At 37.2% G+C, this 27986-nt stretch overlaps 1 protein-coding gene across 1 annotated transcript in view; it reads right to left on the bottom strand.

Annotated features, from left to right (window-relative positions):
- Positions 1-27986, bottom strand: part of LOC115448500 (nephrin) — a 232147-nt gene that overhangs the window by 110189 nt on the left and 93972 nt on the right. The window contains exon 2 of the mRNA XM_037441711.1: positions 14067-14275. Within this exon, the coding sequence (XP_037297608.1) occupies positions 14067-14275 (209 nt within the window). The remainder of the gene's footprint in view (positions 1-14066; positions 14276-27986) is intronic.

The raw sequence follows: 27986 nt of genomic DNA on the forward strand, positions 1-27986 counted from the left end.
ATTCCGGGCCTATTTCTAAAGGGGTATGTGTGGCTCTATTTGGTACACCCATATGTTATTAACTGGGTAATAATCATATTGAGATGTCAGCAAATCCGTCCTTACATTGAAATCGATTTTCAAATAAGTAACTCGACAAATATTTTTCTATTGCTTAACTTGGATCCAAACAAAAAATTCTCTGCCTGAGTACTTCGGAGCTAGATCATTTTAATTAAAGCTCTTTTCGCTATGTATAATAGTCACAAAATTTAGCAAATCTCGTCAAATAATCTCGTTAAAGTTGAAACGTAGGAAAAGCTGAAAGCGGCTGATTGTCTGTGGCGAAACTGCGGATTGTCCAATCGATGGGGCGGCGAATGGCGATGTCAAAAAGGGGCCAATCCAATTAACGTGCGGCCTGTCCAGCGAGCAATTACACCGACTCCCGGGGGCCGGCATGTGCTCATTTCCAAGCATTACGCTTTGGTCGCAAACTGCCGTGCCGGGACCGGCGCGGGGCGGACAGTGCCGTCGGAGACTTGAAATATTGGTGCAATAGTACGATGGCGATCGTTGCAGCTTCGGTGTTGGTGAGTTGTTATGGTTCAATGACTCGACCCTGCAACAGGCCCTGTATGTAGGTGGATACGACGATATTTTAAGAAACGGTTTGTGTACGAGATATGATTTCATTTTATATTAAGTTCAAGGTCAGCAAGCACTTGAAAACGAGACCAATGTTTTAGCCCTTAATTTCTGTAACGTTTATAAATAACGTTCTGTTATTGCATCTCAATCCAGCCCCTCGGTAATAAAGTGTTTGTTTTTTTTGTCTGTGATATAGGATTACAAGATAGTTGTACGAACGAAATCTGCATACAGGGTTACAAGATAGTTGTAATCTGCTAATTTATATAGAAGAAGTCTTTAGACTAGTACATTAATGCTTAATTTCATAATACGTAGCCGATACTATAATTTACACAAACACAAGATTTCTTATTACCTTTATTTACATTACGAGAGATTTCCATGATACAGTAGATTTACCTACGTTCATGCCTGTTTACTCAATCAGTACCTCACGTAAGTGTGTCGCGTTCCGAGATCAACCTGTGTATGTTCAGGTCTGGACGGCATAATCGAGTCCACTCCAGAGGGGTAATCTTCTCTCATCAGTCGACATTCTATTGGACTCCACTCCACTTACCATTAGGTGCTGTGGAATCATTTGGCCGCACACGTATAAAAACAATGTATATGTGTATAATGTAATACTGCCTCGGTGGCGTAGTTGTATTGCATGTCCGGTACAATAGCGCTCTGAGGTCCTGGGTTCGAATCCCGGGTCGGGTAAAGTTATATTTGGGTTTTTTTGCTCAGTATCAGCCCGGAGTCTGGAATTTGTGCCCGATATGGCGATAGGCTCGCCCCCCTATCACATCATGGGAAGGAACATACTTGGCGAAAAGTGGGTGCCCTAGTTGCGCCTCTGCATACCCCTTCGGGGATAAAATGCGTGATGTTATGTATGTATGTAATACGGCCATAAGCCTAACGTTATTTACCTGAATTATGATAATAATCCTCTCATCGATTGGAATTATAGGATTCAAATAACCTGATTACGAGCCGTACATTTTAATCTAAAACTAAACAATATTGCCATTACAAATGGTTTCGTCGGTGATTTACGAACGAAATAATGCATGCGGTTGTTGTTGTTATAATAAACACCTTTGGGGCTCGTATTGTATCGACTATCTTTGGATATATTAACAGGCTTTGCTCGCAATTTCTGGTGTGTATTGTGTTGAGATGGAAATGTATGGAGTACAGTAACTTTTTTCTTTTTTTTATGCTTTGAATGACGAGACGATATTGAAATTCACCTGATGGTAAGTAATACGACCGCCCATAAGAAGTCGAAACACCATCCAACACCTTGAATTACAAATTAACAAGTTTGGTATTCCACTGAGCTCGCCATGATGTTAGCTATGATATTAATCAAAAAAAGAAAGATGTTTACCTATAAGATCCGGATTTCTATCAAATATTTATTACACGTGTTAAATAAAAAATAATAATTCTTATGTGAAGATAGTGTTCTCCATGACGAACGAGTAGCAGTCGACCACGACACCTCGCTCTGTCTCGTTCTGTGTCGCTCTGAAGTGCGCTTGAATTGGGCTGGCAACGCCGAATTTAGATTTGAAAATGCGGTTACATTTTAGGCGGCATATTTCGATCAGTACGTTACTTGTTTAAGTCTAAGTTCTCTTCGGTTGTACAGTCAACCACAAAAGTAGGTTAAGTAATTCAAAATTTTAAAACATTTCTAAACATTCACTTTGATCATAATACATATACTTTTTCTTTATCTAGAATGAAGTTATCACTTCAAAGTTTATTTTAATAAATAAAATCCTATTGTTGATACCGCAACAAAAGTTTAAGGCGATTTAAAAGTGGTTTTCATCGGCTCCTTATGTGGCTGACTGTACATCAGAGTCGTCGTGCAATCAAAGTCAATTGTTATAAAGTCAGGACAAAGTAGGAAACATTCCGATAAATTTCGATATACATAGTTTGTACAAACATTCACTTTTATCAGAGAAAGCATCTCACAGGCCTAGCGTGCAAAATCTACTCATAAATAAACTTAAAAAATCCACACCTTACACCGTTGAAAGCATTCGGAATAAAAACCTTCGCCGACCAATTCTATTGCCGCTGGCCGACGTTATGTTTCCTCGGCCCGTACGTGTGAGAGGTGAGAGCGGGGTGTGAAGGGGGGGGACTGGGAGGCTAGGGAGGGGGTGAGAGAGCGCCTCAAACGAGTTTCTTTCATTAATTAACGGCTGACGTTTCGTGTGGTTTCACTTTGATTGCTTAAAGGCACGATTTACTACTTACGCTGAGATTTTTCCAAACAGCAGACTTGGATCTATAATACAAACTGTGAAGTGTAAGTTCGAATATAACACATTAGTCGATAATTAAAAAAGTATATGTATTAACTGATTTTTATGATCCCATCACAAAATATTATAATTTGTAATATTTGGTTCCGTTTCAAAAGTAGTCAAAGTTTAGACATTTAAACCTTTTCAAGTTACACTAAATAAACTTTATCGAAATTTTCTGTGATATCTAGATTTATTTTATTTGAAAATTATCTTTCTAAGAACACGTAAAAATGATATTGTAATAGTTGTATGTAATGGAAAATTAAATCAGAAAATCGTAAAATCGTGAGCTGTCTATCTGTCAGGTATTACATAAATGAGTACGTCACTGGCAAATATCACTATAGAACAATTAAGACAACCATAACATCACAGCAAAAGCAATTAATGTCACTGTAATCGGTGCTCCTAGATATAACATGTTAAGCCTCCAAAATGGCACTCATTTTTAGTTTCAAAAAATATTCATAACACTTGTATCACTAGGCATAAATTAAATAAAGCAGTGGCACTCACCGCATACGAGATCCTCTCCTAAGAAATCTAAATTTACTCTAAATCTCCACCACTTATTAATTTATATTGATAAAAATCAAACAGTTTCAACAGTAGTCCATTTGATCGTTATGGTTTTATCGGAGTTCAAATTTAAAATTGGCTGAATATCATAAATTAGAAAATCATGTCATTTGTACATTGTTTCTATGCCAAATAAATAAAAAATTATGGCCAGTATTTCTTATATACTAAACAATAATCTATTTACGATCACAGAAGCAGAAATCCTGATGACTGTATTGTACCCCATTACTAAGAATACGTACCGCAAATCGACTTTACAATCACGATCATATATGAGGTAAATCAATTTGCCCTAAACGCTTTTACGGGCCTTCCTCGGCCCCGTCCTCTGAGACACGAATAGGCTTTTATCTTATCCCATAATGTGAACGTTTAAACGCCAAAGGCGATACAAGCGCTGCCGAATGCGGAAAAGCATTTTCTGATATTCATGGTCGTTTTGGATGACCAGAATACATATATCGACCCTGCATTGCACTATGATTAGTTAACGATCTTCAGCTACTTTCATTTCTACATTAACGCCCGAAATTAATAACCAATCCTAATCCAATGTATGCCATCTAAGATTGATAATTCATTCGTTTTTATGGATAGAGCATGCCAATAACCAATCCATAGATTGAGTAAGCTATCTCTAACAATAATCGATCTTTGAGAGGACGGATTACAGATCATAGATTACCCTCTGTTTGAAAATGACAGTTTATGCTTGCCAATACTCTATCTACCCGTTTTGACATTTGATTTGATTGTTGTAAACAATCGCATTTTCCAATCGGACCAATTCCTCAGTTTACTCCATATGTTTTGAATATCGCTTACACTGATTTTAAGGGTAACGAAAAGGCAATGGAAATATCCATATTCTCTAGTGACAGTGACGACAGTGATTTGGAGGGACTAGCGATACTGCTAGCGAAACTGAAAGTCGCGCTTCATCACGGGTAATGAAAAGAATTAACTACATGCAGACCCTGGATGAGTTTGATTTCACGTTTAGATTAGGCTTTCGGAATCTGCTTGCCAATCAATGTTAGTTAAACTGATCTCGTATATTCGTGTTACTTCTATGAACAAGGTAAATAATTTTTGACATTATTTACAAAAAATACCGTACGTACCGAACTATTAGATAGGTACTAACAAGGGGCAATTGCATCGTTTTTTCAGGAACTATGGTGTTTCTCCATTCCATCAACTTTTGCTAAGGAATATTTCAGGACATTTGGTACATGGAAACGTCGCTTCCCTGTGATTGCATTGACATTGCGTTTATCTTTACCTAAAGTTCAAACAATAATAATTGCAACTGCAGTTTTGCACAATATTTGTCGGAATCACAGGCTAGAGGAAATTCCAACCGAAGTGGAGTTATCAACTGCTGATATTATTAATTATGAGAACAATATAGAGAATCAAGATGTTAGAGAAAGAACAGCATTAACAAATAATTTCTTTACTTAGTAAAATAAAATACCTTTACAATCACTGCTATTTATTTTATTGCTTATCTACATTTGTAATTCAAAATAATAATTACAAATTAACATAGTTTTATTAGTTGACAGTTAAAACATAGAAACAGGCAAAAATACCATACATTATCTATACTATTATATAAAGCTGAAGAGTATGTTCGTTTGAACGTGCTGGTCTCAGGAACTTCCGGATCGAATTGAAAAATTCTTGTAGTGTTGGATAGCCCATTTATTGAGGATGGCTATTATAGGGTATATGTATATCATCACACTATGACCAATGGGACCAAAAACGGCCAAAATTGATTACTTTTGAGAGCTTCCGTTGCGTGCGCTGCATAAACGGTTAAAGTTATGCAACAATTATGTATAACGGAATTGTAATTTGTTCCATAACACTGGATAATGTGTACAGAGTCCAATTATTATTATATGGCACCGAGTTTACTGCGTACTTCATACTAAAACTAAATTCTTTAAAGATTTATTAATATATTATGAACAATGTTATTAAACTTCAGTGTCAAAATATGTTAGCAACCACATTACTCACGTTCCATTTTGAAACTAATTAAAAGTTTGTATCTTAAATATGACATGTACTAATTATTAATTATTTATTTTGAGGGCTAAAATACATAAAATATTTTTATTACTCCAAGTCTTATTTTTCGCAATTAGGCAAATATTGAAACGAATAGTTTGTATGGAAAATATTTTTTAGAAAAAGTATTTTTTTTACGAATGGAATATTCTGCATAAAATGGAATGGTCAGGAGGGAACGCATCTGGAAAAGATTGCCAGCGATCTATCGTTGAAGGTAAGCAAGTATAGGCGAGTTAAGATATTGGCATGCCGGTAGGAGAGCAATCGAAAGATAGTCGGCAATCTAAGATAGGTTTCAGTCTTGGATAGTAGATACATTATTAATTTCGGGCGTAAATAATCTTCTCATATGTTAGTTCACGTTTTAATATTGAAGCAAGTGGCAATATATGTATGCCTTAAAAAAAAAATGATAATCAAACCCGCGACTTCTTTGTCGCTAGACCGTTTAAGTCCTCAGTGGGAAACATCGTTCCTCGTGCTTACTACTGGAACTCATATCAATAACCGTGTGCTCATTTTAGTGTTGATAAAGCTGTCACATACATGTTTATCTCAATGCATCTCACAAACACCCACATCCACTGTCATTTCGGTAAGATAATTCACAAATTCAATTTATACCTAAAGGAGTAAATCCTAAAACATAATTTAATTCGCATCGCAACCGAAACCGGCGCGTTTAATCAAATCAATCGTAAAACAATACCGCCGGCTCGAAGGTAATTAATCAGCTCGGCAGCAGGTGATTGCCGACAGCTCTCTGCGATTAGCATCAACCCGCACCTACCCGCGCTACCCGCGTTACCCGCTCTACCTACACTACCCGGTGTACCCGCTCTACCCGCACTGCCCGCCTTACTCACCTCGCTCGCTCTAATTTATGTAAATTTGCCACAGCCAGGCTGATGAGACGGCTATATTTACTATCGGATTTAATGAGTACTATCTGGAGTGTCTTACAAGGTTCCTCAATATTACTATAGTGGAGGCTTAGTGCGAGTTATTACAATTTACGAGGAAACACTCGAGTATTCGTAAACACATTTGTTTACATAATCTCTTTTTCTATACAGGTCGATACTGACACGTGTTGGCACGAAGAAATATTTTCGCAGACCGGTACTCCATCCATATGCGGCGTTCGAAATTATCATGTGAAATAAATTAATTTAAAAAAAACGATTGCATGAAGAGGAAATATTCTCAACTATAAAAATATTATTGAAAATTATTAAAACTTATTATACATATCAGGGTCTTGGATTCGATCTCCATATTCAGTATCAGCCTGGAGTCTGAAATTTGTGCCCGATATTGCGATAGCTTTGCATATCACATCATAGGACGATGTAAATACGGCGAAAAGTGGGTATTTTTTGTGTGTAAATTTTTGTATAATTCTGATGATCGTCGAGATTTACATTAATCTGATTTATCGCTATTAATAGAAAAATACTTTGATAGGAGTAACACAGATCATGTCGAATAGTAATTTTCATTTTTTTTTTCACAAAATGTGGTGACAAAAGTTTTAATATCTACTTACATTTTACAATTATACATGTTTTTTCAATTCCAGCTGTTGGTGGTCCGATGTAAGCAGAATAAGCTCACAGTGTCTTAAAGTCAAGTTTGAAAAATAGTTTTATTGCCTAACATTCGCGTAAACATAAGATATCACTATGCGGTGACGACTTGGAAGCTCGAATGGACTTGTGAAATAGCGGGATATATTTGTGACTACTCCTGCAACGGCAAAAGCGTGATGTACAGTGCATACTATTTGAACTTGATAAAAAGTCTCAGTCTCATGAGTATTTCTGCAATCCGAATCAGTTCCAAGTAGAGTGGGCCTCTACCACAAACCTCTGTGGCGCATTGGGCCCAAGCCCAATCGAGTTTAACGTCTCTAATCTAACTTTGTCCACTATCGATGGCGAGAGGCCAAATTTAGCCGAGTATTTATACGAAGACGCGGCGGAATTTACAAATAGCCTCGTCGGGTTTGTGACCCTTTCTACACTTAATGTCTACACGAGAGATGGTTATTGTACACAACAGTAATTATGGTCAGAATATAGGTAAACTGCTATAAAGAAGTTCCGCAATATGTCTAAAAAAGTTAGTAGTACCGACTCATCAGAGTGGCTCACGGCACGTAAGAGATTCAAAGTATTTCGGAAAACACACTAACAAAAGCTAGTTAATAACAATATAAATATAATCACGTCTCTGATTGCAAACACTATAAATATATCGGTGACTAACGGCGGTTTAATATCAGATCAGGGTTGTCACTTGCCGTTGCGCGATAAAAAAATATTTTTTCCACCAGTCATAACTCAATGACAACGGCCATGACAAAGCGAAATAGCTGAGAAACGAGAATTTTTATTTTTGTGTTGAAATATGTGACACCGAATATTTTGTGTTAATACTCTACATGATAAATACTCATCTTGCCGGGACCTCTATATTTCTAATAGGGCCGCTACTAAGTCTTCAAACTTATTTTATTATTATTACAGCACCAGTATTACACAATGTCTAAAAGTCTTATTATTAATAAAAGAACATTACAGACATTAAGAATGCATTAGTAATGGTCCTCACATAAAGCACAGCCTGTATTTTGAGGACCCTATAAATGCATTTAAGTGTCGTGTTTAATGTTAAAATAAACGCTTTTAGTGTTATTTACTAAGTAGCAGGTCGTCTCAGTAAATTGTATTCAATTTACCGAACATTAAAAAATATATTGGCTTGATTAATTGCATTATGGCGCCATGATGTACTTTGTAATTAAAACTATGAATACTGTAACGAAAAGGCACGCAACTTCATAATTAAATATACAAACTGGCTAATCCAACGACCATCTAAACCTGTATTATATTGATTGAAAAGTTAAAGCATCAATTAAAAGTTATCACAAGGTAAACGCGGTAATGTATACAGCGGCGTGGCGCATTGAAATTCAAACGAGGCGAGGTAACGACGCGGCTAATAGAAAGACAACAGCCGTGATCGGACGCGATCCGATCGCCTTTCTAAGTGATTTCAACTTTGGATACCTGCGGGAAACGTGTTATGGCGTTTTTGGTAATTGTACTTATTGGAGGGATAAATATTTGGATGTTATTATTTAGGGTCTGTTTCGCGAAGTTTCAGTATACGCTAATCGCTGAATATAATTGATTGATTCCTTCTAAGGCATTTTTGCCACGACGGCCAATATCAAGAGAGGTCAGCCAGGTACGAAGGAGATATCATAGTGCACAAGTATGTGCGCAATACATAGGTGCACTCTCTGTTCCTTTACTCACATAATTCGGTGAGATGGCAAGCCGACATTACCGGAGAGAGATCAGGCGCAGGACCAACAGCTTTACGTGCCGAGGCACAGAAGTATGACACCGCCAAGTTCCTGACTCAGAGCAGCGACTGAGTATTTTTTAAGATGAAAAAACACAGTCACAGTTATTTTTTGGCCCGACCCGGGCTTCAAACCCACTACCTCAGCGCGATACTCGTACTCATACCATATGTATAATTACAACTACACCACCGTGGTAGGCTGAATGTAATATAGTGCGATTCAGAAAAAGGCCTTGGCTAGCAATTGTAACTTAATTATTTACTATCTTTTATCTATATAAGTTACGACTATACTTTGTCAACTATTACTATGTACTTTTCTATTACAAATACACAAAATTTATCTAAAATCGTCCTATATCTATAATAAGAAGATAAAAGCAGCCGTCCAGTACCAGCTCATACTGTCTGTAAGCGCAGCGGGTACTAGACGTCGGACAAACAAGCTTGCCAAACGCGGCGTGTAATGAACACGTCGCCGTGCGGCCGTCGTGGGGTCCGCCGACAAAACGCGAATTGTGACAAAGATTGCGAGGAAATTGAAAACGTTTTATCGTTATATCGAGGATGTGGATTTTGTCTTGCATCGATATGGTTGTTACGTAAGGTGTCTTGTGTTGAATGGGTTATAACAGATCTGCATTATATTGGTTTGGTGAATTATTTGAAACTGGTGCTAGGTCTATCATATGCAAGAGTACGCCTAGTTATTGCCACCGCCATGTCTATTCCTTCCGCCAAGCAGCAGTGTGTAGTCCCTGTTGTGTTCCGGTTTGAAGAACATTGTAGCGAGTGTAACTACTGGACATAATAAGACAAGACTTAACATCTCGTTTTAGGATGGCGAGCGCAGTGGAATAGCAAACAATACTTTGTAATTCAAGGTTAACGTTGGATGGTTTTTACCTTTTCATGTTACATAATCGAAATGAGCAAGCCTATAACCTGTACTAAATTATATTTTGTGATAATAATAATAGTTGCATTTAAAATATGTTGTATAGGGACTATGGGATCATAATCTAAAAATGATGTCTGTTTTGGCGGCCGTGACGTCACCAAACGAGGTAACCTAGTACCGATCTTATCGCCAACATGTGCTGAGTTAGAACCGTTTTGTGACTACTTTAATTTTAAGTTACATTATTGTTACTCTTAAACTGATTTTCTTTCATTCTGATGATAATATGCTGAAGTAATAAATACAAAGGTCTCATATATAATAATAAAATGATTTCATTATAAATCGGAGCACATCACGTATTCTTTGTAGCAGAAATATACACAACACTAACCTAACATACTCTCACATACATCACACCTTGCATCTACTGTACACCATTTAATATTTAATGATTCCCCCTACGCAATATCAGGTAACGAACGCTTCCCACTTCACTAAAGGTCACGGAGATGCAGAAATAATTGGCTCTGCGGAGGCGGAGGGGGTGTTACGGGTGGCGGGGTGAAGGGGGATGCAAGCGTATAAATAAATGCGACATTTGTTCGTGAACTTCTCGCCTGAAGTGCGAGCAATAAGCGATTAGCATTTCCCTGGCATTTGCGACGAAGGTCGGCAGTATTGTTTAGTTACGAAAAAATGTGTTACATAAATAAGATCATGGCTATCTTCTAAGGAGTAGACAGAAGCAAAGCGGACAGTTTGACCCTAAAACCCTTGTATTTGTATCTTTTACTGTGCACATGGTTACCGAATATTTATCTACAATACTTATTACTATAACTCTAATAACAGCATACGTTGACTTTCGTATGTTGATATAATAATATAATAATAATATCAGCCTGTATTATATACTGTCCCACTGTTGGGCACAGGCCTCGTCTACTACTGAGAAGGAATAGGCTTTAGTCCACCACGCTGCCCTAGTGCGGATTGGTAGACTTCACACACCCTTGAAAATTCCTATAGAGAACTTCTCATGTCATATCTTGTATTGTCTTATGTTGATGACACCAAACAATTGTTGCTATTCATTTCGACTACCCTGTCCCGTCCAATATTCATTCCATCAGCCATTATCCACATAAAAACATGGTGCCACAAGATCCAATAAGTGTAAAAAATATGTTACATTTAAAATACGTTGACCCAGCTTAACGTATTGTGTAACGCGGCAAAATGTTATTTCTGCCTTAAAATATTATATTTTGTCGCAACAATTTTGTGCATGTTTACTTTTTAGTTTTTTCGCTGAAACTGAAACCATATTATGTTTGTATGTTTACGAACTGAAAGTGTTTATTTAATTATTATTTTAATGCATTTTTGACGCAGTGGGGAAGTGAGGTGTGAAACGAAGCGTTGTGGGTTCGATACTCGTGATATAATAATTTTGTTTTCCGCAAGTATTTGATTCTGTTAGATGTCTATTGAAAACGAACGATCTAGTTGATATTAACAACAGATACCACGACTTGTTTGTACATGACATCAGAGCTGTGAATATGACTTAATTTTACTGTAGTTTTACGATATTGACTAGCTCGTCTCATTATTTATCCCCAAAGGGATAGGCAGAAGCGCAACTATTAGATCCACTTTTTAGCATGTGTACCCTGTCCCTATATCTACTACTGAGTACTATATATATCTGATACTGAGCGGAAAAATCTACTATATCTCTGCTCGACCTGAGTTTCGAACCCAAGACCTTAGAGCGAAAGTAGTACCACGCAATACAACTATGCTACCGATGCAGTCTGTTATTTATTTGTGTAAAAATATATTTATTGTATTACATCTTACTATTCCTCACCATTCATAGAAATGGAGGCGTCTTTTGATTACCAGAAATTCGTGGCAAATATCAGACGTATAAACCGTATGCTATTTCATATTAGCATTTAGAGTAGCAATATCCAAGCAGTGACATTAGTTGCGCGACATGAGATACCCAAATTTAATTACCAGAATTAATTAACGCCAATGACGCGGCCGATCTAACTGTTCAAACAACATTGATTGAAAATTCCGATGAACTTTACGGGCTGTTGTATCTTCAAAGTATTTTGAATGTGATGGGACAGAATCGTGGTTGATACGCGTGTATTTGTCTCTGTCAAAATGTTATGGGATGATATAATTAAAACAACTTAACGTAAGAGAACAAACAACTATTTTATTCTTAAATATATTACCAAATAAGTTATGTAGGTTAATTTAGTACCAAATGGTTACATTGTATTTAGGTCTAAGCGGTTGTAGTCGGAAAGTAAAGTTAATATATGTATGATATGTATATTACACACATTCATGCCCTTAATTCAGAAAGGACAGGCAGAGGCGCAACTGGTTCACCCATTTATCACTGTGTGTATTCCGTCCCATGATGTGATGGGAGGTGAGCCTATCGTTATTTCGGGCACTATTCAGACTCCGGGTTGACATTGAGTAGAAAAACTCCATATCACTTTTCCCGACTCGAGGATCGAACCCGAGACCACGGCACTACAGTCGTACCGTCATACTACTACATGTATACATAATAATATGTAAACTATTTAATATGCTAACTTCGCAACTGACGCTATTGATCAACAATTTGAACAATAAAAAATATGTTTAATTTTCTATATAAACAAAATATCTTAATTCTGACTTTAAAATCGCCACACTACTCATATCTCCATAATACAAGCTTACATAAATACATAAAAAGAGCTGCAGAGAAAATTCGCCCTAACGAGTAAAGATGTGGCAAATTGTTCAACAACTTGTAAGGAGATACTAACAAACTTTTAGTTTATGCCGAGAAGGGAGTTACAGCGGCATTGTGATACCGCAGAGCTTACTTTTGGCAGGTATATTAGGGATTACGTCACGCAGAGAGAGCTGTTTTTAAAGGGATAGACATTGGTATAAAAAATATAATGTTTTCGATCTTTTTTTCCTGATAGATAATAATAATAATAATGTTTTATTTGCACAAACAAAATATAACAAATAGGAACACATAAGTACTTAACTAAATTATTATTAGTATGTAATGTTAGTGCTTATAACTAATTTAAAACAAAACAATTGATAGGGGGCCCCAAACTAGGCAATCGTTAGTTACAATCACCAATTTCCTAAAAACTTACATGTTTTGCCTTACTTAGTCATCGATATTACACCTCACCAGTTTTACAGATATGTATACTGCCAATCAATAAGACAGCTTTTATTAAAATTAAACTATTTTTCGAATTTTATCGCGATTCATATTTTAATTAATAGTTTAATTTTAATGTCTAACATTCGCAAAACGTAAATCATTAAGACAGTTTTTACCTTGAAACTACGATTTAATCAAAGAACACAATCCAAAATAATTTATTGGAATTAATTTGACGACGACGGCCGTATATACCATGGTAATGTATCTATTGTAGAGACTATCAAACAGCAGTTGGCACGAGCGGGCGCAGTACATCACCCTGCACCGTAAACTGAGGAGTTACGGGAAGGCGCGGCAATAAACTGCTGTAAGTCAGTCGACTTGTATATCTAACAACCGCGACGCGTCGCTGGTTGCTTTGCCGTCGGCGGTGAAATATGGTGTTTTAAATTGAGGGTTGCGCTGGAGATGTGATAATAGCATTTCTATAAATGAATTAGGAGCGCCTGACTAGAATTTAAACACGTATCATGCTGCAAAATTAGAAATTGTAACTCGGAGATATCTTGTCTCATATCGCCAGAAACTACATTGAGGTCAATGACATTCACATTGATTTCAAAACGTTTATGAAGCAGTTAAAGACTTGTTAACTAAACTTATTAATTTCATATAGATTCAAGGAATTGGTACGTTTGTTCAATTCACTTGACTAAAAATACAAAGTTTGATTAATGAATAAATATTCAGACTTTGTTCAAAAGTAGTTCTAACCTAAACTAAAACATTTTAGGCGTTTTAATAGAAACCAATTTTGTAAAAATCGGTATATATGCGAGTATAAAATGTTACGTATCGATACAAGCATGTAGGTATAGGCAGGTAGGTAGGCATATTCAATAATGTCCAGTATTATATCAATAAATAAGGCACTCACCGACAACAGTAAGGTTGTATCTGAAACTGGTGGTCTGTGTGTTGCGGAAGTCCACTCGGCAGCGGTAGACGCCCTCGTCGCGCCGTTTGACGTCGCGCACGAGCAGCGCCGCGGGCGGAGGCGAGGTGGAGAAATGCGCACGCGGCCCGAACACCTCCGGGGCCGACCAGTGCCGCGCCTCTGAGAGGTGCTTGCCACGGACGTCGAAACTGAAACAACAGCCATCATCAGAATCATCAACATTTACTTTATCGTTAGCTGTTTACTGAACATAGGTTTTAGTAATGTCCTCCTAGTAATTCCTCTAGTCGTGCTTAGAATATTAGCATTAAAATGGAATAAGTTTGTAGTCCTAGAGACCTTTTAAAGTGCTTACGGAGACCAACATTGCGTTTTTAGTTGGTAAAAATCCGACATACCTCGTATCTATTACGAAAATTAGTCTAATAGCTATGATAAAAAGTATAATGTAGGTTTACATATTTATAAACTAAATGCGTTACCAATTTTGAATTGAATCCGGTTAGAGCACACTTTAAATGAGTAAATCCTAAAATTTAAACAATACGATTAGGCGTGTCACAGATTAATAAGATATCTTGCTAAGCTAGAGGTTCTAAAAACATTTATTTATTATTGTATAATGTACCGTCCTTGTTGGCAGGACTACACAAACGCGGCCGACACTGCGTCAATACTGTGTTGCAGCGTGGGGTGTATCAAATTGCCTCCGAATTCTGTTTGTTTATGCGAGCAACAAATGGATTTCTCCCCAAACTCGACTCAAAAGAGATGATAACGCAGAGCTATACGAAAAATACATCTGGGCGTACACACAACATCCATCGTGTTTCAACAGCTGATAAACTCCTCGTACGTGCCGCTGCAACTATAAACCAATAAATAAAATTGATAAACGCCGTGTAAAAACATATTGTTATCTTTAACAAGATGTACATATATGACAAAGCAGCGTGCCTTTGTCCCCGTCCACGCAACATTGTTACCCAAAAACGCTCGAAAACAAATAGAAAGACCGGCCAAACATAGTTTAATCTCGCCAAACCTGGCCAGCGCGTAGCGCGGCCAATAAAACGCTCGATTCCCTACAGGACCAAAACAAAGCCACTTTTGTTTTCGGGTTGGAAAAAAAATGGCGGGAATATATTGTCAGCGGCAGGGCTCATATCGCGGCGGGCGATCGCTTCGCCGCAAACCGCACGTCACAACGCCGCGCGCCTCTCTGCGGCCTTTTCAAAACTTTAACGGGAACGGGTTAGGCCGAGTGTGCATTACTGCAGCGGCGCGCCACGTCCCGCCGGCGTCGCGTTACACAATACGCGTCATTGCTCGCATGCACGCCGCTCTGTGACTAAATGGTCTGAAACAAACTAATAAAGTGGCTCCCGGAGAGATATTGTTGTGTATTAAATTTTACGACTCATTTGCTTTATGTTTGTATTCTAACCAGCAGGGTTAGTAAACTTTTGTCTGTGTGACACTGTACTCGTAATTATTTATGTTTTATTAGAATAATACCTAAGCCAATGAGACGACTTGATATATAATTTAGGAATATTGGTTACATAATTTTAAACACAGACGTTTTTATTTTAAATAAAAAAAATGTTCTGACTGAGCACGCGATGCGCCATTCAGCACTACGCTTTTCATATACTCTCAGTTTTATTGCGCAGTGGTATAGAAAAGTTGTGTGATGTGCACGTTAGTAGATGATATTTCACGTGTTATCGGCCAGTTGTCACGTGGCGCGATACGATTGAAGAGTGGCGTCTCACGCTCGTGTGCACTCCCCTTACTCGGCCATTGTCCGACCACTGAAGCCAAACTGAATCTAAATAGAGCCTTTCACAACTTCGACAATTGATTTTTTATACACATAAATTACGAGATGAGCATGTTCGTATAACGATACGTATCTACACATAACCAGTAGCAACAGCACACATTAATTTTATTACCAATTATGACACTACTAACTTTGTTATGTTAGATATTTAATTTTAATACATAATTATATAATAACCATTAACATAACAGCTCATTACTGCTTGATAGCCGAAAATATTCAAACCGGTGATACATACACGAACAGACTCGTTTAAAAATTAAAACTGAATAGGTCTAAAAATGATATTTTGTATGGAAAAGTTAATTTCGAATTTATATTTTCATGCGGAGGTTAATGAAGTTTGTGTGTCACAAAGGAGACTTTATGTTGGCAAGTTAAACCAAACTTATTGGGAGAATATTTGGTACTTCATGTGTTATTGTTTTTAAACAAGATAAAATAGTGGGCCCTAGCAAGTTGAAGTGGCAGTGGGCCGGGCACATAGCTCGAAGAACCGATGGCCGTTGGGGTCGAAAGGTTCTAGAGTGGAGGCCACGTACAGGCAAGCGAAATGTCGGGCGCTCGCCTACAAGGTGGACGCACGACCTGGCTAAGGTCGCAGGAAGTCGCTGGATGCAGGCCGCTTCCAACAGGTCGACGTGGAGATCCTTGGGGAGGCCTATGTTCAGCAGTGGACTTCCTGTGGCCGAGATGATGATGAAAATAGTGGCGAAGGATCCATATAACTCGATTCCTATCGGCTTCTCTTTATGAAGAATGTAATTATCATTAGAATGATTTGCAGACCGCATTCATGCATATATTAGCACCTATATGTTGTGTTGGTTTTCTTTTCGGAAAAATTTACTTTTTATGTTATGGGGTATATTTCTATTTGAGACTGAATGCGACGTTGCCGGTTCCAATCTAGCATGAAAAGATCCATGATACCTCAATAAAAGACTATTGTTCATACTTCTACGCACGTTACATTGTCGCTTGGCAGACTCCACATACTACTATCAAAGTGTTACCCTCACGTATGTAAGTTTCCTCTCGAAGCATATAGTTTCGTATTCATAATATTTTTTATTAATGTACCTACTACGAGACGAGCATCCTTACGTTTTATAAAACAAGGTCCTGCGCTGCGTCTGTCTGTCTGAACGCGATAACGTCAAAAACTACTAAACGTATTGCGATGAAATTTGGTATTTATTTATTTATTAATAGACACACCAACGATTTATCACAGAAAAATACAAATGAAGGATCCACAATATAAGGTACTTATTCTAGGTGACAAATCTTTACAGGTGTATACAACACTATTGGCTAAATATTTTTTGTATAACAGAAAATTGAAATCACATATAAATTATTATTTATAAAATAAATGCAAACTTAAAAATTTTTAAAACTACAAAATTATAACTTAGTCTAATTAAATCTTAATAAATAATTGGTATGGAGATAGTTTAAAACCTTGGAAAAGCCATTATTTTTTTAACCTGGGAAAACTCTCACGCGGGTGAAGCCGCGAGCAAAAGCTAGTATTAATATCTATAAGATCGGAGTACATTAATCATAATTTTATCAGTGCTCATTTGCTTTTTACTCATAAAACTAATAAAATTATACACAGTATCTGTTCTTTTGGGAATTAAGTTTCCAAAAAGCAGTCAAATATTTAATGTTAGAATTATCAAAGGATTAATATTTATTCGTCATTTATGACAGAGAGCATATAAAAACTGCTCAAGAGCATATAAAAATCGTTCAAGCCGAAAAAATTGCAATTTTATCTTTTTTACAATAAAATTGTGTCAGTAAAATGACGTTTATGATCTGAATAATAAGTATTCACATAAAAACACATACACACTTACATATTCCCGAAGGGGTAGGCAGACGCCTAATTGCGACCTTTACTTTTTACTGTGTGAGTATTCCGTGATCCATCCTATGATGTGTTAAGTGGCGAGCCTATCGCTATATCAAATACAATTCCAGACTCCAGATTAATTAAACAGAAAAACCAAATATCACTATTCCTATCCGGGTTTCGAACTTGAGATCTCAACACTGCAGACAGACCGTAATATATCTACGCCACCGAGGCATTTAAGTATTGAATCAATAGAGACTTCCCGCCCTCACACCCACCACTACAACTCCTGTAAGCCAGGATCAGCAGTGGCATGGCATGGCAAATTATGATGTAAGGAGGCGATTTAACCTCAAGGATAGGGACGTTTACAACTAGATAAGCTAGTTATAAAGCACCACGGATAAAATTAAATGAAAGGGTCCTGTCACATGAGCTGTTAGATTTGATTACAATAGGCATGGCAAAAACGCCGGAAAGCACGAAAATTCCGTCTAGTCTCAACAAGGTCCATTCAACAAGTATTGAATCAGTAAAATTCAAAAAAATCTTACATTATTATAAAATATATTATGGTAAGAAGCAGTGGCGAAGTGTGAAATTTTGCTAAAGAGAACCCGACATAACATAAAGGTACTAATATGCATGAATGCTGTCTGCAAATCGTTCTGATGATAATTAAATTCTATATAAAGAGAAGCCGACAGGAATTGATTTATATGGAGCATTCGCACTAGTAAGTAGTATTTACTCAATTCAAAAAACACATAAGTTCCTGTAGAATAATATTATATTTTTGATTTTCCTCATTCCAAGACAGATAGACCATCCAACTGTAACCCCTGACATTCTTTTCAGAGATACAAGTGTAATAAAAAATAAATTACATAACTTTTTTGATTGGCAAACGTGCGTACTGCGGGAGCTGCGGTAGATTGGGCGAGGGAGGGGAGAAGGAAGGCGCGACGACATTAGCGGCGTGATGAAGCGCGGACACGTGACGGGAAGAATATAGCAGACACATGTTTGGGGATGGTGTATCTCTCGTATGCGAAGGACCCTCTAGGAGGTAATGCCTATTTCTGTCGCCAGGCAGCAGTGTGCTTGCAGTGTTGTGTTCATATTTGATGGACTTTGAAGTCAGCGTAATTACTAAGCATTATAAGAGTTCATATGTCTAAATGTGACGAGCGCATCTTAGTGATACACAGTTATTTGTAATTCAAAATTCTGGATGGTGTTGCTACCTCGCATTAGTTACCATCAAGCCATCATCATGCTCGATCATCATCAAATTGTAATAAAAAACAGGAGGCTTGACCTTTATACTTGACGGAAGGTCCCACATGAGTGAGGGTCTGGTATTCATGTCTACTTGAAAGGCATTTCAGCTAAAAATTACTAAGTTAGATATTACAGTGCTACAAGATGAGTATTGTATCTTCGGTCACGGGCGCGGAAGATTGTGTTTATTTCATCTCATCGCGTATTCAGCCCGCGGCCACAATATGGCCCCGACAATTCGAGATTCAGCTGTTTAAAATCTGACAACTTCAACAATATGACACTTACTGATAAGGTCACAACAGAATTACATTTGTGACGATGTAATTGAGAACAGCGTCGAAATAAAACTATGTTTTGGATTTTATCGCGGTATTATATTATTATTTTCTCGCGACGTTTCGAATACTTCGCAGCATTTCTGGTCACGAGGGGAGCATGAAGGCTGTTTCAGTTAACACTATCCGGACACCACTCTAGATGTAGCGAGGTCGCTTTGCCATGCTCATTGCTCATATACAAAAAAAAACCTATATCGTTGCGATGTTTGTATGCTAATTGTCATGTAATTTAGTGGATTTACTTTGATATTATTCGTTCCCATTACGAAAGAGCGGTATAAATCTGTGTTTTCTAAATCACGCAAAGTCCCGAGATCCGGACCTTAAACATGATACTCCGCGGGGATGGAACCCGTGTCACTGCGGATGTTACTAATTAAATACGAGTACACGTGAAGATTTACTATTTATTTTGTTATATACTTTAGCACGTAGTTCAGCTAATTGGCTTCTTTTTGTTTGTGTTTTTTCATCCCTTGAATTACGTTGTCACTGATCGCGAGATACTCGATATATTTTGTATGAAACTAGATACCGAATGACGCGTTCAGTTTGCGTAACGTTAAGCATGCATGCAATAGTGGCAGACGCCCATAATTTTGAATTATAAATTACCGCCTGGAAATACACAGCGCTCAGCACCGCCACATAAAATCATGAAACATGAATACTGACCAGTAGACCGTTTTCAAAATCCTTCACACTAGTTAGAATACATGAATGTGTGTTGCTGATTGGAAGGTAGGTATATACAATCATATACCTATCTACAGACGAGATATCTGTAAGTATAAACACTAACAAAGAAATATCTATAACAAAACAAATAACGCCACGACAACCTTTTTGTTTTTACAAATCAATAAATCTGCTTTGTGCCGTAACAAGCGAAGCGTGACACTTAATGCGTAACGTATCTCAAACTCGTGACTACGTGACGCGAAACGCAAGTCAGCGTCAACGTGTCAATGTCAAAACGTGTCAGCAAACGGTCGCGTCACGCTTCCACTCGTCGTGCGCACTGTCCGGGGAAATATATTTTGAATAGCAGCTATTATTAAAAACAGGCGCGGAATACTTTATTTGTTTTGCGTTCATATTTCAATAGTGGGTTGACAGAAAATATGAGTATTTTAGGTTTTAATATTTTTGAATTATTGCGCGTGTTTGTATTCGGTTTAACCGGTTTCTTTATACGTTGTCCCTAAACGAATGATTTTTCAAAATGTTCTCGGGAGATATTTATGAATTTGTCCATAATCGGCTTACTCGCTCGGCTGGCGTCGCGACGTAATATCAGATCGCGTAAATTATAAACGCTCACGAATAAGCGCCTCTCTTTGTGAAGTCTTTAGAGCGATTTAGAAAATTGTGTAAAAAGATGTTTAGGGACGATCGTCATGGACATTTATGTTTCCTACCTTCCTCTACTCTAATTGGATTTTTTTAGGATATTTCAGTAAGAATTTGAATGAACTTTTCCAACTAGTTCCCTGTCTAGCGTCATTTCTCTTTGAAGGATCCAGGACTGGGCAAATCGTGTTATAAATCCCACACAAAATGAGTCTAACTAGGGATAGAAATAAAGAACCGCCTTATAGCCAATGTTATACGCCTCCATAGGATCAAAAAAGCAAAATTTCCGACCCCACAAATAAAACTAATTATCCCTTAATCTCTGAATTTTTATAATTTTGTATCAGCGTATGTTGGCCGTGGACCGCGAGGTCTCGAACTTGATTCTCAAGATGGACGACACTACATATCTACGAAAACGATTTTCTCGGATAGAATCGCTGACAACGTATTGATTTCAGGATCGTAAAACTGAGTCCATTCAACAACTTGCGTAAAAATGTCGACCTTACATTCAAGTGGAAGGGAAGATGGAAGATGAACATAGTGATTACAGCGCTGTCATTGCGTTCTCATACAAACTCCACACCTGAGACGCTCCATTCATCCGCGCGTCGACAGCTCGTCACGGCGCCGACACAAATACACATTACTTTTTATCTGCAAAAACATGATTTGACTAAAAAACAAAAATATGCGCGGAAGGCATCGATCTTCCCGGAGCACTTTCATTATTCACGAAGCGGTTCAACTGGGTGTAACCAGGGCTAGAGTAGGCTGTCATTTAGGGAGATCGACCCCCCGCACGATAAATCCATTATTATTGAACACTGCTTACAAAGGTATTATTATTTGAATGAATTAATCATCACTGAGTGATCGAGGTAATAACAAATTAATGAATGATTTTGACAAGATAACATTGTGGTTTCGCGAGGGTTGTTATTGGAACTTAAGGAAATAATATTATTACTAACAAGGTAATCGTATTAGTGTATGTTTCTCGAGATTAGTTTTGTTGTGTAAGTATCTCTGAGTATATTTTATATTTGATTTGTGTTCTCGTCTTTTATTATTATGCATAATGTTATTTATTATGATATTGTTGATGTTCAATGCCCATGTGTTAAGTTAAAGTAGTAATAATTTATGATAAAAAAAAATCTATGTATTATATTATACATTAAACCGTATTATACTTTACGCCTATCTTCTAGAAAACTTTGATCACAAGTGTAGCACCACTTGACAGGCTTTTAAGCTGCAAGCGTCAGCATGTAAGCATTATTTTATTTTAATTTGCTACCAAAGAGCAGCGTTAATACTAGAGTGATAATCGCAAACCACAGATGTAACTAGGTGTTAAAACCCGTCATAGTGGTCCACGTAAATTTTTCGCGTTGCGAGATCAGCCTGTGTATATTTGGTTCCAACAGGCCGGCATATTTGAATTGACTGCTGAAAGGTAACTATCTCTCGTCAGTCGACATTTTATTGGGCCCCACTTCACTTACCATCAGGTGCAGTGGGGTCAATACGCAATGCACGTTTAAAAAAAACTACACATGAAGTTTTACATTAAAATAATTTATGTTCCTACTATTTATGAGGCGGCAAAACTATTGTTTCTGTCTAAGATTTGACCCTCACCGCTACCACCGCTCCTGTCCATAGATGTAGTTCATTTTCATATTTGCAGAGCGCGGCCGCCGCGGCGTGCGTAGTTAAGGTGTAGCTATGAAGCCGAATTGCAAATTTAAACATGACTCCATCGCGCACAGTCGTCAGAGTTTCCCTCTTGAGTCGTGCGAGATAAGTGCTCGTGTTGTTTGTAGGTGTGAATGCGAACAATAAGGGTCTCGCGCGCCGTATGAAAAGATTGTCGATGTCAATCTACCTACAAGTTTATGATGTAAATGCTTGTTTGCTCGGGGCGTTGTTTTTATACTGAATGACGAGTAGCTCGCCTCTTTATTCTGTCGCTTGTCTAAATACTAACAAGACAGGTTTATCTAAAGTAGTGTACTGATGATTGCTGTGATTTTTGTCTGGAAACTTAAGGCTTTTGTTTTCTTTAGTTATGGCTTGGTAATCTGACGTTTCTTTTCGACAGTAATGACATATTAAATAACAATTACCTCTCCTATCAGACAAGTCGTATTATCTGACCCGTCAAATCCAAAAATCGGGAAACAAACAACCATTAACAATACACCCATATATGAATCGAGATAACGCCTTTTAACATATTTTTTAAAATAAAAATTCTTGTAACATATCAGCCGGTATCACTGGATCTGTGTGGATAACAAAGACACGATGCTTTGTGTTTGTCCCTTTGATTCATTATTCGCGGTGCTCACTCAAATATTATATTTTTACCGATAGGTATGCTCGATATGGATTTTACACGAGAAGCTGGTATTGGTATTTGTGTGGGCGGTGTAAGCCATCGTTTGGCTAAATAAATATTTGTAGGCTGCGAATATTCAGTACATTAGTATTTACCTGAAGTTCTGTGATTCGTATGTAACAGTCAAACCGCTTAAATCCGACGACTTTTTTTATTTCCTGTTGTAAAGTTAATATCTAAAATATGACACTAGTGCTGCCATCTATGTACAATAATGTGTTACTTTGTTCTAGAATAAATTAGTCGTTCTACTGTCTTCGAAAGAAACGTTGTTTTATTATAGGTTATGGGCCTTACGCTCATAATTTCGCGTTAAAAGATAGTTTTTCTGCAATATTAACAAGTGAAAAGGACGTGGTAGAACTGTATAGTGACAGACTGTTATTATTTTGCCGTATTTATCTCAGTGTACGAGATTAAGTGTATCGCAATAATGACTACCAACTATCTTGTTAATGTGCCGAAGCTTACGGGGCGCGATAACTATAGTGAATGGTGTTTCGCAGCGGAGAATTTTTTAATTCTTGAAGGCATGAAACATTGTGTGAAGCCAGAATTAAAACAAGAAATAAAAACCGCAGATGACGAAAAAACCAGAGCGAAATTGATTATGACGATCGACCCGTCATTATACGTTCACGTAAAAAATGTTTCATCATCCAAAGAATTATGGGAGAAGCTGAAACAATTATTCGATGACAGTGGATTTTCACGACGGATAAGTCTATTAAGGAATTTGATTTCGATTCGCCGAGAGAATTGCAGTTCGATGACGTCATATGTGACGCAGATTATTGATACAGCACAGAAACTTAGCGGAACAGGTTTTGAAATCAACGATTTATGGACAGGATCATTGCTATTAGCGGGATTGCCTGATCGATTTTCCCCTATGATCATGGCAATAGAGCATTCCGGCATTCCTATAACGGCAGATTCCATCAAAACCAAATTGTTGGATATGGATTTGGCAAGTCATGAAGAGAGTGAAGTTAGCGGTGCATTTGCTATTCAGTCTAAAAGAAAAATAACACAAATTTGTCTATGGCCAGAAAAAGTAATGTTGGTAGCACTGATATTGGTATGTTAAATGTCAAACAGATAAAGTGTTATCGCTGTAAACAAATCGGCCATTACAAAAGTCAGTGTAAAAACGAAAATAACTTGTCGAATCAGAAAAATAAGGAGAGAATGCAATCAAATGCTTTTAGTGCAGTGTTTTTGAGTGGAAACTTCAACAAAGATGAATGGTATATAGACTCGGGCGCAAGTGTACACCTCACAGCCAATGAATGTTGGGTTATGAATGCACAATATGATCAAAACAGAGAAATAATTGTTGCTAACAGTGAAAAGATGTCAATATTGTGTTCTGGAGATGTGAAAATTACGACTACAACAGAAAATCATGATTACGACATTGAAGTACGCAACGTATTATGTGTACCAAGTCTGACAACAAACTTGTTATCAGTAAGCCAATTGATAATGAATGGTAACAATATCTCTTTTAACGAAAGTGGTTGCTCAGTTTACAATAAAAAAAATGACTTGGTCGCCACAGCAGCGTTAGTCAATGGTGTGTATAAGGTTAATCTGCTAAAACAAGTTAGTTTAGCAGCATCAGTTGTGTCAGGAGTAACATGGCATCGCAGATTAGGACACGTAAATAAAGATTATTTGAATCAGATGAAGAATGCTGTGCAAGGTATGTCACTTGATGAAAAGTGAACATTAGCAAATTTTCCTGTTCGACATGCTGTGAAGGTAAACAATCCCGGTTACCGTTCAAGAGCATTGGTCAGAGAAGCAGTAATTTACTAGATATTGTCCATACAGATATATGTGGACCTATGGAGGATGTGTCTGTAGGTGGCTCAAGATACTTCTTGTTGTTTGTTGACGATCACAGTCGGATGACGTTTGTTTATTTTCTGAAACACAAGAGTGAGGCTTTGAAGTATTTCAAGATTTTTAAAGCTCAAGTGGAAAATGAAACAAAGAGAACAATCAAAGTATTAAGAAGTGATAATGGACTGGAATTCTGCAGTAAAGAATTTGAAGATTACCTGAATAGTTTTGGCGTGAAACATCAAAAGACCAATCCATACACTCCTCAACAAAATGGATTGTGTGAAAGATTCAACCGTACAATAGTAGAAAAAGCAAGATGTCTACTATTTGATGCAGGTTTAGGCAAAGAGTTCTGGGGTGAAGCCACGAATACAGCAGTGTATCTACAAAATCGAATTGTGGCAGCAGCATTAAACCATAGAACCCCATATGAGCTGTGGACTGGCTCTAAACCTGATATAAGTCATATAAGAATCTTCGGTAGCCCTGTTATGGTCCATGTTGCAAAAGAAAAGAGGAAAAAGTGGGACAAGAAGTCGACCAAAGGTATTCTCATTGGATATCCAGATAATATAAAAGGATACAGAGTATACAATCCAGAAACAAGGACTGTAACGACCAGTAGAGACGTGATCATCATTGAGAAGGAATCAAATCCTGAGCATCTCATCGAAGTGCAAATTCAGAATGTTGATTCAGTGGGGGATAGAGAGAATTCTGATGATCCCGAATCAAGATCTAGCCAAAGTTCGTCTGAGCAACATAAGAGTATGTCAACGTCCAGTCAAAATGACTCTGAAAGTTTTTTAAACAGTTTGCAGTCAAGTAATGAGACATATGTTCCAAGCGACTATGAGGATGCAGACAGCACATTCGAAGAGGTTAAAGCGAATAGTCCACAATCGCGACCTACAAGGACAAGGAAGGCACCAGAGAGATTTGGGTTCTCTAACCTGTGTGTTGACAGTGAAATATATGATGATGCAGCAGGCTTGTCAATACATGATGCCTTGAATGGTCCGGAGAGGGAGCAGTGGCAGTTGGCTATGCAAGAAGAGTTACAGTGTTTTAAAGACAATGATACATGGGAATTAAGTAAAGCTCCAAAAGATGGTAGAGTTGTACAGTGCAAGTGGGTGCTTCGTAAGAAATACGATAGTGAAAATAAAGTTCGTTTTCGTGCGCGGTTAGTAGCTAAAGGTTTTTTGCAAATCGAAGGTGTGGACTTCACAGAAACTTTTTCTCCAGTAGTGAGACATACCACTTTGAGGTTACTTTTTGCATTGTCAGTAAAACTAGGTTTAAGTACTACACATCTAGATGTAACAACTGCTTTCTTGAATGGTACTCTTGAGGAAACTATTTATATGCAAATACCAAAAGGTTTTTCTGAAAAACCTAAGAATGGTCAGGTACTTAAATTAAAAAAGGCTATCTATGGGTTGAAACAGTCCGCAAGAGCATGGAATAAGAAAGTAGATGAATGTTTATTAAATATGAATTATACTCGATCAAAAATAGAACCATGCATGTACACAAAAATGCAAAATCAAATGAAAACTATTATAACATTGTTTGTTGACGATTTCTTTATTTTTTCAAATGATATTGCTGAGACAAACAATTTGAAGCAATTGTTAGCTAGTAAGTTTAAAATTAAAGACTTAGGAGAAATAAAGAAGTGTCTTGGAGTAAATGTAAATGTTAATAAATCTGAGCAAACAGTGACCTTAAGTCAAAGAGATTATATTGATCAGCTGTTGCATAAGTTTAATATGAGTCAATGCAAACCTGTTAGAACACCAATGGAGGTTAAGTTAAATATATCTAATGATGAGCATTGTATAGATAATTTTCCATATCAGCAAATCATAGGGTGTTTAATGTATCTGGCTGTATTGACGAGACCTGATATTGTTTATACAGTAGCTTTTTTAAGTCAATTTAATAACTGTTTTACCAAAGAGCATTGTTCCTATTTAAAGCGATTATTGAGATATTTAAAATATACTAGGAGTTACGGTCTGAAATATTCAGCTGAAGGAAGCTCATTACTGGAAGGTTTTGTAGATGCTGATTGGGGAGGAAATGTAATTGATAGAAGATCATACACTGGAATTTGTTTTACTTTATCAGGCTGTGTAATATCATGGGAAACAAAAAAACAGAAAACTATTGCGCTATCTAGTAGTGAAGCTGAATATATGGCAATCACAGAAGCTTGCAAAGAAGCAGTTTACTTAAGAAATTTGTTATATGAAATAACACAAAAATATTATACTATTGATATTTTTAATGACAACCAAAGTGCGCAAAAGTTAACTGTTAATCCAGTTTTCCACAAAAGAACCAAGCACATAGACATTAGATATCATTTTTGTAGAGAATGTGTAGCAAATAATATTGTGAGTGTTAAGTATTTACCAACGGCTGAAATGCCTGCAGATCTGTTCACCAAAAGTTTATGTTCTGTTAAACATTATAAATTTTTAGATATGTTAGGTGTGCAGATAGTTTAATTTTTAGTTTGGGCATATTATTAGATATAGTGGGGGTGTTGTAAAGTTAATATCTAAAATATGACACTAGTGCTGCCATCTATGTACAATAATGTGTTACTTTGTTCTAGAATAAATTAGTCGTTCTACTGTCTTCGAAAGAAACGTTGTTTTATTATATTTCCACTACTGAACAGTTTCCTTTGTTGAGCCGTATGTAATAACTGAATATTAAATTTATCAGATGTCATCGACAACATTTTTATACAATGTATAAAGAAGTATGAAATGATGTTGCAATCCCTCGAATTCACCTTTGTTTTAACCGTACTTCAAATCTCTAACGAACATAAAAATAGGTCACTAACGTAACTCGTTCCAGCAAACTAACAACTAACCAGAACTCAGTACTAACTACTAATCAAGCCACAACT

The sequence above is a fragment of the Manduca sexta genome, chromosome 23, assembly GCF_014839805.1.
Source record: "Manduca sexta isolate Smith_Timp_Sample1 chromosome 23, JHU_Msex_v1.0, whole genome shotgun sequence".
Lineage (NCBI taxonomy): Eukaryota > Metazoa > Arthropoda > Insecta > Lepidoptera > Sphingidae > Manduca > Manduca sexta.